We start from the raw sequence: 13921 nt of genomic DNA, 5'->3' as shown, positions 1-13921 counted from the left end.
AATAAAAAACCATTATTGACCAGGATTTTATCATTTCTTTGTTAAGAATTTAAAGTGTACTAAACATTCCAAATTAGAATTGTGTAACCTATAGGAAAAGAAACTTTCTGGTGTCAAGAGACACTGAACAGGGACCGGGCATGGTGGCTCATGCCTGTAATCCCAGCACTTTGGGAGGTCGAGGTGCGTGGATTACTTGAGGTCAGGAGTTCGAGACCAGCCTGGCCAACATGGTGAAACCCTGTCTCTACTAAAAATACAAAAATTAGCCAAGCGTGATGGCACGTGCCTGTAATCCCAGCTACTCAAGAGGCTGAAGCAGGAGAATTGCTTGAACCCAGGAGGCGGAGGCTGCAATGAGCCAAGATCACACCACTGCACTCCAGCCTAGGCAACAGAGTGAGACTCTGTCTCAAAGAAAAAAAAACAAACAAAACAAAAACACTAGATAGAATGAAGTTTAGGAATATGATACCTGCAAGATGACCTTTTAAACAAAATGATTATTTGATCATAGATGAACAATGGTCATTATAAATGCCAGTATAAAGCTATGTCTAACAGAAATGATAAATTATTTCACAGCTTCACTGTTAACAGTAACAAACTAACTCATACTGGAGTTCCAAATTGTTTTTTTGTTAGCCCAAGAGTAATATTTTCCAAAGAATGGCTGCATCAGAGTCACCTGGGGTACTTGTTTAAAATGTGGGTTTGTAGTCAACTACATCTACTGAATCAAAATATCTATGAGGGGAGGTCAAGATCTGTGAGAAGTGCTCCAGGGTCTTTCTACATATGCTAAAATTAGAAAAACCACTGTTTTTTCTAATTTTACTTTTTTTTTTTATGTTTTTACTTTTTAGAGACGACGTCTCACTCTGTCACTGATTCTGGAGTACGGTGCTATGATCATGGCCCACTGCAGCCTCCAACTCCTGGGCTCAAGCAACCCTTCCACCTCAGCCTCCTGAGTAGCTGGGACTATAGGAGTGTGACCACCATGCTTGGATAATTTTAGTGTTTTTTTAGAGACAGCATCTCACTGTGTTGTCTAGGATGGTCTTGAACTCCTGGCCTCAAGTGATCCTCCCATCTCTGCTTCCCAAAATGCTGGGATTATAGATGTGAGCCACTGTGCCTAGCCTTTATAGTTCTTAAAATCATGATTCAGGCTTGCCTGTCCCTCTAAGAGAAAACTTGATATAAACAGAAATACCAACACTTTAGACAAGGTTTGAGACATTCAAGCCTCCCTATTTCCATGGAGTATTGCAAACTCAGACTCAGTAAGAATTTCATGAAAGCAAAACATGAGGAACTTCAAAGAATTTCATGCAAGTACAAAATGAAAACCTTCAAATTACCAAACGAAAGGCTGGAATTGATCAAGACTCGGTCAGGTCCTTATACCATGACCCGTCTGTCACTCTCAAATAAGACGTTTCATGCTACCCAACATTTACTTTTAATCTAAATATTTATATTATAGAAGCCATCTGGAGTGCCTTATCCTGAATTCAGTAACTCCTAATTTAAAGAGAAACAGTTCATGATGTGATGTAATTTATGGAGAATACTTAGGAGACCAAGCTATTTAATGAAGGAAGTGGCATCAGCAGAACTGTATTCCCACACTCCTATATCTATGTTAAGCATAAAGAATCAAACCTGTCTTTACTGATTTCAGTTTTATTCCTTGCTTGTTTCTGCATCTATGTGGCGATGCTGAAAGCATATGTGCTTTCCTGAGAGTAAAAGCCCATTTCCTAAGTAACAGTTGCAACAGCACACAAATAGTGCTGATTATAGACCATGCTCAGTGTGAAGTGCTTTATATGTCACTGACACAGTTAATCCTGGGAAAATCTAATGAGGTAAGTACCATTATTATCCCCATTTTAGAGATGAGGAAAGTGAAGCAGAGACTTTACACAGCTGATGGCAGAAGAGCCCAGAAGGAAGAGCACGGTGTGGCTCACGTCTGTAATCCCAGCACTACGGGAGGCTGAGGCAGGTGCATCACTTGAGCCCAGGAGTTTGAGACCAGCCTGGGCAACACAGTGAGACCCCATCTCTACAAAAAATAAATAAAAGTAGTTGGGCGTCATGTCATATGCCTGTAGTCCCAGCTACTCAGGAAGCTGAGGTGGGAGGATTGCTTAAGCCCAGGAGGTTGAGGCTGTAATGAGTCCAAATCATACTCCAGCCAGCGTAGGTGACAGAGTGAGATCCTGTCTCAAAAAAAAAAAAAAAAAAAAAGAAGAGCCCAGGATCAAACAAGCATTCTGGCTCCGTAGTTCATTCTCTTGTACATTGCACTCAACTGCTTCTTACTGTATAGCAGAATTGTTGGTGGAAGTAGGAGTTATCAGAGGGTAGCAGTGTCTTAAAGAATTGAGAATAGCTGCTGGCGGACATTTGATTGGTAACATCTCTTTAACTAGATGTATAACAAAATGAAAGGCAGAAGAGCTAATTGAGCACCACTGGAGAATACTGCTCATTACTTAATTTCACAAAATATTGTGGAAATTATTTGACCAGCATCTAGTACTCCAAAATGTACACAATCTTGATCAAAAGACAATGATTCCCTCTGGGCTCTTCTGTGCACAATTCATTATACAGATGGTCCTGGACTTGCTATGACTCAACTTAAGATTTTTCAACTTTAGATAGTGCAAAAGTGCTAACTATTCAGCAGAAACCATACCTTAAGTACCCACACAACCAATCTGTTTTTCACTTTTAGTACAGTACTCAATAAATTGTACAAGATATCCAACACTTTGTTATAAAATAGGTTTTGTGTTAGAATAGAGGATTTTGTCCAACTGTAGGCTGATGTAAGTGTTCTGAGCATGTTTAAGATAGGCTAGGCTAACCCATGATGTTTGGTAGGTGAGGTGTATTCAATGCATTTCCAACATGTTATTTTCAGCTTATAATGAGTTTATCAGGACAGAACACCATTGAAAGTTGAGGAGCATCTGTATTCAGAATGGTTTTTGGCTTCATGAAATAGAAACCTGATTGCAGGTAACTTAAGTAACAAATTCACTTTTCGCAGGTGACGAGAACTAGAAGAGCTGTTCACAGGACCAGACTGCTACCCTCTTCCTTCATGTAGTCTATACCTTTAGAATCAGGGAAAATGGCAAAGGACAAAAGGAGTCAGTCCCATTGCACTCAGGAAAAGACTAGCTTTATAGAAAGTCCCTACTCTAGGTCTGTTCCTCACTTAGGAGTCAGAACTATGTCACATGGTCACCTCTTAATGCAAGGGAGCCTGGGAAACTTTTAGCTAGGCACTCTGCTAGCCAGAAAAAAACTGGGATTTTTTTTTTTTTTTAAGAGATAGAATCTTGTTCTGTTGCCCAGACTGGAGTGCAGCGGCACAATCGTAGCTCACTGCAGCCTCAGATTCCTAGGTTCAAGTGATCCTCCTGCCCTGGCCTCCTGAGTAGCTGGGACTATAGATGCATGCCACCACGCCTGGCTAATTTATTTTTGTAGAGACGAGGTCTCACTTTGTTGCCTAGGCTGGTCTCAGATGTTGGGCTTCAAGCAATCCTCTTGCCTTCGCTTCCCAAAGTGCTGGGATTACAGGTGTAAGCCACTGTGCCCGGCCTACGCCAACATTTTTGTGAGTTTTAAGCCTTGTTATTCAAACACAAGGATAGGATCTGCTTCTCTTTAGCATCAATCCAACGTGAAAAATCAAAATGTTACCCACGACACTAATAAATAGTAGTAACAATGACACTGTGACTACAGCCTACAATTCATGTGATAATACAATTAAACAGACATGGGACTATTTCTAGACATAGAATGATGCTATCTTATAAGAAACATTTTATAAGTAATATGTGGAAATCGAGAAAATGTCCCATTTTGACACCAAATTCACTGCATTTAATAAATCATCCCTGGCTATTTCCATGTGGGGCTACCAGATCCATATTTCTGACTATAAGATCAATTAAACTGACTAAGCAGTGAAATGCAGAATACTGCTTCCTCCTCACCGAACAATGAAAATCCCAGAACAGATGCAGGCTACGCATCAGACTGTCAACTGCCTGCATTCCCATGAAATCCAAAAATTTGAATAGTAAAGGTCATTGGACATCAATTGCAAACTTTGGTGGAATTTAGTCAGTTGACAGGAGTTTCTCTATTGTGTCTATTCTTCATTCAGGAAATAATATCTGCGGAGTTCCAAGTTGCATGTTTCCACTTGAATAATTACTCTTCAAAAACGTTAGTATAAGCATATTCCAGATCTTCTTACAGGCGTGTTAGTTCACTGTCTGAATTTGGGGTTACACACATGAAGGCACCATGGAATGCTATTTTCACTGTCTCTGGTTAATGACAATAGAAGTGGGCTGAACTTCATGCACACGTGATGTCCCTGCGGGAGGTGCAAGCCAAAGACTGCTGAACAGGAACATACAAGAGAACTGCAGAAATTTAACAGAGAAAAGGGATGGGCAAGACCGTGGGGGTCGGCAAACAAACCCAGATGAACCTGCCATAGAGCAGCCACCACCATATTCATGATTTGTGCAAGAGTTTAGATTTAAGAAACATTACTGGCCACATTAAGTTAACGTTGTTCATTTGAATGTAATGGCTTTGCCATTTCATTTGTATTTAATTTGTAAAGATGTTTGGCTTTATGGTTGTATAATGGTTGTCAACAGAAGGAGTTTAGTCCTATTTTATTTTTATACATATTTAAGTAACATTATAATCAAAACAATTTAGTTCAATACTGCAGTAGCAAGAGATTGTCTTTCCTTAAAAAACAAAAAAAAAAGAATTCCTATACTCCTCAAGTCTGAGAAGCACTTTTCTATAGCTTTCTCTGTGACAGGAACAGACAATGGAGGTGACACCATGACATCGAAGCCAAATTCACATTCTGTTAAAGGTAGGTGAAGAAGTGCTTTACAGGTACGATCATTCCCAGCTTTTTGGATTAGTGACATCAATCACTGTTTAATGGACATCTTACTCTCTGCAAAAATAATAATTACAAAAAACTAAAGTTTCCACAGTCCTTTTTCTTAAAAGTATAAATTATGTCTCTCCTGAGTTGGAAGCATCTTACAAATTATCTAGTCTAATCACCCTTCTGAGGCACAAATGCGTAAAAGCATAAGAGGTCTGACAGCTGCTGAGGCTGTGCTTGAGTTAGGCTGAGAGGGGCTTTTGAATACAGCAATGTCTAAGATGTGATTCCGAGTTACTTACTGTTTGGTGTAACTCGTCCTCACGACTAAAGTCTCCTTCAGAATGTTTCGCTGAGTGGATTTTGGCAGAAATTAGGAGGCTGAGTTTCAGTTTGGGATTAGCACAGTACAGGGTAGAGACTCCAGGTGGGGATGCTGGAGTCCAGACACAGAGGCTATTCTGAGCATGTAAGTGCGACTGAAAATTTGCAGACATTTACATGCAAGATTTAGACTCTTGTAGGGCACTATGATTTAAACTGGGGTTTAAAGCAAACACTTCTGGGCCCCAGGAGCTGGGAAGACAGAAGCCATCTGACTCCTGCCTCTGATGTCATGTGGGACTTCTGAGCTGTGTAAAAAACTGCTACGAGGAAGTCTACTATTTTTCAGGTTTTCAAACTGGATGTGGAAGGTGCTGAAAATGATGAGTGTTTTTATCAATGATCAATAATATGTCAACTAATTTTTTTTTCACTTCCTCCAAAAGTTACTAACTGACAACACCAGTGTTCTGGTGTCCTTTCTCCCAAGAAAAAAATTCCAATGGGACATTGATGACCTTCAAATGCTGTGTGACCTTCTATAAGCAGCATTCACAAATATGGCAGAAACCAAGTAAAAGCTTTTAAAGAAAATGTCACTGTCACTGATAATAATTTTATTCTTTGGATCCTGACATATCTGTGGTTAGATAATAAGCAAGTGAACCTTCTAGGTGATCACACCAAAGGGGTCTAAATAAACCTCCTATGTTAACTTATGTTATTCAGTCATTATAGTCAATATCAAACAGATTTACAGATTTTCATAAGACCATAAGGAAAACCTAAAACCCAACAAAAGGAAACACAAAACAAAAAACAAACAAACAAAATACTCTGGCTATAGCATTTCACCTTAAGATCTGGCTTCACATTTGCTATTTTTAAAAATACTTCCTCCTGGGTTTGCCTGAGAGTTACCTGTTGCATCTGCAAACCTCTATCAAAAACAGCTGGAAGTAGCTAAAATAGAAACTGGGTGTAAAACACAGCAACCAATAACACATGGATACTATGGATGAAGTAATTCCAGTACGTCTCTAGCCTTGCGAGGGTTCTTACAGTGCCATCCCCAGGACCAATGGTACCAGCATCAAACCTGGACTTTTGTAAGAAATGAAAATTCTTGGGCTCAACCTCAGACCTACTGAATCAAAATTTGGGGAGAGTCCATCAATGCGCATTTTAAGAAGCCCTCCAGGAGATTCTGACACACACTAAAGCTAAAGCACTAAAGCTTGAGAGCCCCTGGTTTTAATGAAACCTGATATTCATAATGTTCAAAGTCCAGTTCCTAAATAGAGCAACACTTATTAGAAATCATTATAAGAGACGATGGGCTGAGTGTATAATTTATGACAACAACATGCATATATATGTTTGATATAAAAAGAAATTATTTGTGAACTAAACTCCTCATGGTGCTTGAACATACAAACAAAAGAGCGGGAAAAGATCTATTTAAAATTGCTTCAGTTAAAATTTCAAATAAATATATAGCCATTAAAACACAATTAACAGATAAATAAATACTCAAGCTGAGGGATACCCCAAATGCCCTGACATGATCGTTACGCATTCTATGCATGTAAATACTACATGTATCCCATCAACATGTAAAATACTATGTGTCAATTAAAGAATACAGTTAACATTGCACTCCTGTGTGCAACACTGATATACATAATTCAGACCTGTGGTCTATGGCTGTTAATAAGTAATCTGTTATACTATACTATTCTTCTCATTTACCAATTCTTTCATAATATAAAGTTATGCCGCCTAAAAAAAAGTGATCCATCTAAATCATAATTGGAACAAATCATGTCATTCCTCATCTACTTAACTGCCACACCTAGAGGCTCTCCTAGCCATAAAAGGACGTATTACTTAAGTACAAGAGTCATAATTTTAAGTTGGGCTTTTTATTTGAGTTATAAACTAGAGGTTGGTTCTCAGGTATAAAACCATCTTAGGAAAAAATGAAATATGTTGGAATCATTAGAAAAGCCATCAAAACCTCTGCTGATCCTTCCATTAGGTTTCAATTTGTGTAAACTCAATACTTTTAGACACAACAGCTTTTTAAAGGCCATTAATAAAAGGCAATTCTGGTTTGAGGATTGATGAACGGTCTACTCCCTTGTCAGAAGCTATATAAAAGTTGATTTGGAAGCAATACCATGATTGCCCCTGGCGCCTACCTGTCTACAGGTGAGGGTTTGGAATTCCGCGGCTTCTTGACTTGGGCATACAAAGCATCCATCATGTGCCCTTCTCGTGGGCTCTGAGGTCTAGCGTTGAGAGCCATGGAACCTTCATAAGAAGAAACTCCCCCATACATCAATTCATCATCACAGCCAAACGTCCGATGAAAATCTTGGATTTCAGCATAGTCACGCTCTCGAGCTTGTCGTTCCCTAAATTCTCGAGTTTTGGCTTGAATCCTATGAAATCAGAACAAAGCTGAAATAAGAGAAACCTTTCCTTTTCGAGGAACTGCATATAGAAACATTCATTAAAATATGTTGTAAAATGTATTTTATTTCATGCAGCTATAGAAGATCAGCGGTGTAAATGATAGGTCATACACATTGTAGATTGCTAAGTAATGCTATGGATGCTCAAAAAGAATAATTTTAGATACCCTTTGTTCATGTCAACAAGATTGCAGTCATAATTTAAATCTTCTTCTTTTTTTGAGACAGAGTCTCACTCTGTTCCCCAGGCTGGAGTGCAGTGGCCTGAGATCTTGGCTCACTGCAACCTCCGCCTCCCAGGTTCAAGTGATTCTTGTGCCCTAGCCTGCCAAGTAGCAGGGATTACAGGTGTGCACCACCATGCCTGGCTAATTTTTGTATTTTCAGTAGAGATGGGGTTTCACCATGTTGGCCAGGCTGGTCTCAAACTCCTGACCTCAAGTGATCCTCCCGCCTCAGCCTCCCAAAGTGCTGGGATTACAAGTGTGAGCCACCGTGCCTGGCCATAATTTAAATCTTAAGTTTAAATTTTCACTTATTAACTAGCTTTAAAAACTCACAAGGGGCCAGGCGCGGTGGCTCATGCCTGTAATCCCAGCACTTTGGGAGGCCTAGATGGGCGGATCACGAGGTCAGGAGATCGAGACCATCCTGGCTAACACGGTGAAACCCTGTCTCTACTAAAAATACAAAAAATTAGCCGGGCGTAGTGGTGGGCGCCTGTAGTCCCAGCTACTCGGGAGGCTGAGGCAGGAGAATGGCGTGAACCCGGGAGGCGGAGCTTGCAGTGAGCCAAGATCGCACCACTGCACTCCAGCCTGGGAGACAGCGCGAGACTCCATCTCATAAAAAAAAAAAAAAAAAAAAAAACTCACAAGGAACAGATCATTTCTGGCATCTACTTGGATATTACTCATGAATTTGTTTAAGGCAAGAAATAATTTTTTAAAAGTTACATACACTTTGTATATGAAAATGTTTATATGTAATATATATATATCTTACTCATTATTAATACACCATAAACATTCAACATACTACAAAGCTTAAACATGAATCTACACTATAACTCTTCATTACTGGCAAAAGAGGATCTCAGCTTAATGACATCGACTCTGTCATTTTATGGGATGCATACAGAAATGGGGAATCCTTAAATTAAGGAGTAGAAGGCATGTATCCAATCGAATTCTGAAGTAAAACTTGCCTACATTACAACTAAGAAACAAACCTAAATGTTCACCTTTACTGAAGCTACATTTAGTTTACTATGATTTTACTAAACTATTTGGTACAACGTCCTTTTCAACTTATAATATATTGACATAATTTATACCCCAAGTCAATCTTAGTTACCTGGAAATAATTTTTAAACCCTCAATAGAATTTTAATGGAAAAAAATCTCCTTTATATACTTACAAATTTAAATATACATTTAAATGCAGTAAAATCTTACTTCTACAAAGCAATACTTTAGACTGAGTTTAATCTTTTATTGCAGTTATTTCTTTTCATGTTTGAATTAGACCTCTGTTAGCATAAACAATACATAAATACATATTCAAAAAAAATCCAGAAAAGATACCAAAATCAGATAAAGACAGCAGCAAAAAAAAAGGAAGAAAGAAAAGAAAGCTATAGGCCAATATTCCTCATGAATATGAAAGCAAAAACCCTTAATGAAATATTAGTAAATGAAATTCAGCAATATACAAAAGAAATTATACACCATGACCAAATGGTGTTTACTGCAGAAATTCAAGCCTGGTTCAATATTCAAAAATCAATTACTACAATCTATCATATTAAAGAAGAAAAGTTACATGATTATATCAATTGATGCAGAAGAAGCATTTGACAAAATTCAACACCCATCATGTCAGAAAACCTTCAGAAAACTAGAAATAAAGTGAAACTTCCTAAACTTAAGAGCATCTCCCAGAAGCTGACAGGTTCCATCACGCATAATGGGGAAGACTGAATGCTTTCCCTATGATAAACTGAGGATGTGTGCTCCTACCACTGTAATTCCACATAGTGTTGGAAGTTCTAGGCAATGCAATAAGCCTAGAAAAGGAAATAAAAGTACACAGATTGAAAAGTAAGAAATAAAATGCTTCTTACTTGCAAATGACATGATGATCTACATAGAAAATTCCAAAGAATCTACAAAAATCTCCCAGAACTAAAAAGCAAGTTCAACAAAGTCAGATGATACAAGATTAGCATATAAAAATCCATTGTATTTTCCATATGCTAGCAATGAACACATAGTCACTGAAATTAAAAATGCAATGCTATTTATAAACCCTAACAAAACACAACACATAGATACACATCTATAAGCCAAACTTTAGTTTATGTAGATCTGTGTAAGATATATACGTTGAAAACTACACAATGCTGCATCAAAAACAATTCAATGTAATAAAATAGTTTTTTCAACCAATGGTGCAGGAGCCATGAGATAGCCATAGGCAAAAAGAAAAGGAAAAATAAATGTCATACCTTACTAAAAAATTAACTCAAAATGGATCACAGGTTTAAATGTAAATGTAAAAGTATAAAATATAAGAAAAAATGTAAGGAATTCTTTAGGAACTAGTGCGTGGTGAAGGGTTTTTAGGACTAATACCAAAATCATTATCCATAAAATTTTAAAAGTATATAAATTGGACATCAACAACATAAAAAAACTTTTCCTCTGTGAAAAGCTCTAATTAGAAGATGAAAAAAATAAGTACAGACTTGAAAAAAATATTTGCAAGACACGTATCTGACAAAGGACTCATATCCAGGAAATATTTTTTAAAATACTCAGTCCCTTTCACTCGGCTCATACCTGTAATTCCAGCACTTTAGGATGCTGATGGGGGCGTGCTGCTTGAGCCCAGGAGTTCGGGACCAGCCTAGGCAACACAGTAAAACCCTGTCTCTACAAAAAATGCAAAAATTAGCTGGGCACGGTGGTGCACGCCTGTAATCCCAGCTACTCAGCTGAGGTGAGAGGATTGCCTGGGCCCTGGAGGCCGAGACTGCAGTGAACCATGATTGTGCCACTGCACTCCAGCCCATGTGACAGAGCAAGATCCTGACTCAAAAAAACAAACAAAAAACAAACAAACAAAAACCTTGAAACCTCAACAATGAGAAAACAATCCAATTAGAAAATGGCAAAAGACACAAAGAGACGTTTCACTGAAGAGGAAATATGGATGACAAGCATGTGAAAAGATGTTCAATACCACCAGCTATTAGGGAAATGCAAGTAAGACCATGATGAGCTATTACTACACACCTGATTGGTTAAAATAAAAAACAGTGACAATACCAATTGCAGCCATGGATGTAGGGAAACTGGGCTTCTCATACATTGCAGTTGGAAATTTAAAATGGTACTGTCACCCTGGAAAACAGCCTGGTAGTATGTTTAAAAATTAAACATACACTTATCATACTGTCCAGCAATTGTGCCTCCAGGTACTTATTCCAAAGGTGTGAAAACTTATGTCAAAGCAAAAATCTGTATGCAATTGTTCATTGACAAATATTACCTTATTTGTAATATTTAAATATTGGAAACACCCAAAATAGCCCACAATAGGGGAATAGTTAAAAAAAAAAAACTGGGGTGTGTTCATATCACAGAATATTACTCAGCCATACGAATAAACAAACTAGTGATACATATAGCAACTTGAATCTGTCTCAAGGCATTATGTGACGTGAAAAAAAGTCCAGCCAATCTCACAGGTCGTATATGATTTCACTTATATAACATTCTCAAAATGACAAAAGTATGGAGTTGGTGAACAGGTTAGTGATGGCTAGGGGTTAGCTACAGAGGAAGGCCTCTGTGATGAAATAGTTCTGTTTCTTCACTGTAGGAGTGGATACACTAACGTGCACAGGTGCTGACAGAACTACACACACCCTATACCAATGCGAATTTCCTGGTTTTGATGCTGTACTACAGTTATCTAACTTAACCATTGGGGGAAACTGGATGAAGGGTACATAGGACCTCTCTGTACTATATTCATAACTTCCTATGAATCTAAAATTATTACAAACTTAAAAGTTTTTTTAAAGACAGAAAATTGTCACATAGCATTATAAGCAAACTTTGCATTTTCCTTGTTTCTTTCTTGTATCTAGCGTATCACCATCACCCCACTCTTGTTTTCCAATTTTGAATACAGGAAATCAAATTTGTCTGATTTTTCTTCTCTCCCAGCTATAAAAAGTACATAAATTCACCTAGCTCAGTGTTTCTCAACAGGACCCCCATGACATTTGAGAAGGGGCTATTTGTCATCACGCAGGACTTTTACCAGAACTGGTCACAGCCACATGTAATGCAGCAGTGTCCCCCAGCCACTAGGGCAACCAAAACTGCTTCTCATGTTCCCCAAAACACCCTAGGAGAACCTTATTTCCTGAGGTGACAATCAATGACTTTCTTACCTCATAAGCGAATATTAGAAAGTTAGAAACTTTTATCAGGACTGTTCTAGATTCTAACAACTCTGAGACTGTAAGTTCTACAGACAGAATACTGACAGGAGAAATGGCAACTCAAATTCTAATGTCAAATTTAGCTAAAATTCTACTAGACATTTTTTAAAGTTTTACTCCATTTATCCATTTAAGAGCAATTAAAGATGCTATTTAATTATGCTATTTAACAATGACAGTTAAAGACGCTATTATAAAAGCTGGTTACTACTAAATACTAGCTCCCTGTAATGGAAAGTTGATAGGAGTTAGGAGATAATTTTATTATTTGCACCATAATATCTTTTTGACTCTGGATTTGGCCAGAAATCACTAGCAGAAAGAAGAAAATGAGTTCTTTCTTACATTCAATGGGATATTAGTTTTAAACTCAATTATGTTCGCTTATCTGACAACCCACTATACCATGATATTTGGTCACCATTCGTCAATCACTTAATCATAGGTAATATCCAGGGTGACTAGGCATTCACTTAAGTCTTGAAGTTTGGCAAACTGAAGAAATTTGAAGGAACACAACAGACCTAAGTATAATTATATAAATATAAGGCTGAAATTTCTGAATTTGAAGAACCTTCAAAAATCAAAGAGAATGACTCAGACTGATTTATTAATGACTAAACTCTATGATACATGAAGCTCAATTCATTAAAAGTGAAAAATCCAGCTTACCTATGTCAGAAAATGCATCCCTCTTAAGAAAGAAAGCCACTCTTTTCAAGGGAGGCATAAACCTAAATAATCTCCCCAAACTTCTTGTACATCAGTTTCATTATATTACTGATGGGTCCTGGATTTGAATGTTCTTTTGTTCCAAAAGACACAAAATAATATTAATTAGTGGTCAATTTATAACAAGTCAGTCTCTCAAAAGAAGTGCTCAGCAGCATGAAGTACTGTTTATAAAGCCCAGATCTCAACTGCCTTCTTTTACCCAAATTTGTACATTATGACTAATCACCACCAGTCACTGAGTCTAATAAATGTTAAAGCCCCATCTGTAATACCTTCCAGAAGCACTGATTTTTTTCCTCAAGGCTCCAATAATGAAGGAATTGTATTTATATTGCTTATCTTGTCATTACCAATAATGTCGTCCCCAAAGTTCTAAAACCTGCATCACTGCTTTCCAATGTGGCAGCTTACACTGGTGATGAAAACCTTAGAATAAAAGTATAGCATACGTGTGGTCCACCGGGTAGAACTACTGCCGCAAAAGGCTAACAGATCTGGTCAGTAGCCTGAACTAATGTGCATTCTCAAGTTCATTCTAGAAATTAATGCTAATAAGGCTTGCTGTACAAATAGCACTTTAGAGTAGACTTTTGAAACTAGGCATGCACTGTGATTTTCATAAATTTTAGTGGCGATTCACAAGCAAAATTAACAAAAGACACAACTGAATTTATTATATTCTTTGATATTTGAATGTCTTGTTACAAAGTGAGAAAATGAACTTTCTAACACAACCAAAAGGTTATATTTGCATGTTATGTATTTCCACTCTGTGGAGAAATGTATTCCAGTAAGAAAATATTTGGCTCAGGGAAAAAAACATGTTTGGTGTCCTCATAAAAATAACATGACTTCTTAAGGAAACTTTGAAAAGACAGTGAGTATCTTGCAGTTGCG

At 37.7% G+C, this 13921-nt stretch overlaps 1 protein-coding gene across 26 annotated transcripts in view; it reads right to left on the bottom strand.

Annotated features, from left to right (window-relative positions):
• The window catches only part of LOC105495968 (par-3 family cell polarity regulator), a 719051-nt gene that overhangs the window by 154257 nt on the left and 550873 nt on the right, over positions 1–13921 (bottom strand). For all 26 annotated transcript variants that reach the window (XM_011765958.3, XM_011765965.3, XM_011765959.3 and 23 more), the window contains one exon: positions 7495–7737. In XM_011765958.3, the coding sequence (XP_011764260.2) occupies positions 7495–7737 (243 nt within the window). The remainder of the gene's footprint in view (positions 1–7494; positions 7738–13921) is intronic.

Source organism: Macaca nemestrina, chromosome 9, assembly GCF_043159975.1.
Source record: "Macaca nemestrina isolate mMacNem1 chromosome 9, mMacNem.hap1, whole genome shotgun sequence".
NCBI classification, from domain to species: domain Eukaryota; kingdom Metazoa; phylum Chordata; class Mammalia; order Primates; family Cercopithecidae; genus Macaca; species Macaca nemestrina.
Note: the sequence above shows the minus strand (reverse complement) of the source record. Positions and strands in the feature narration are given on the sequence as shown.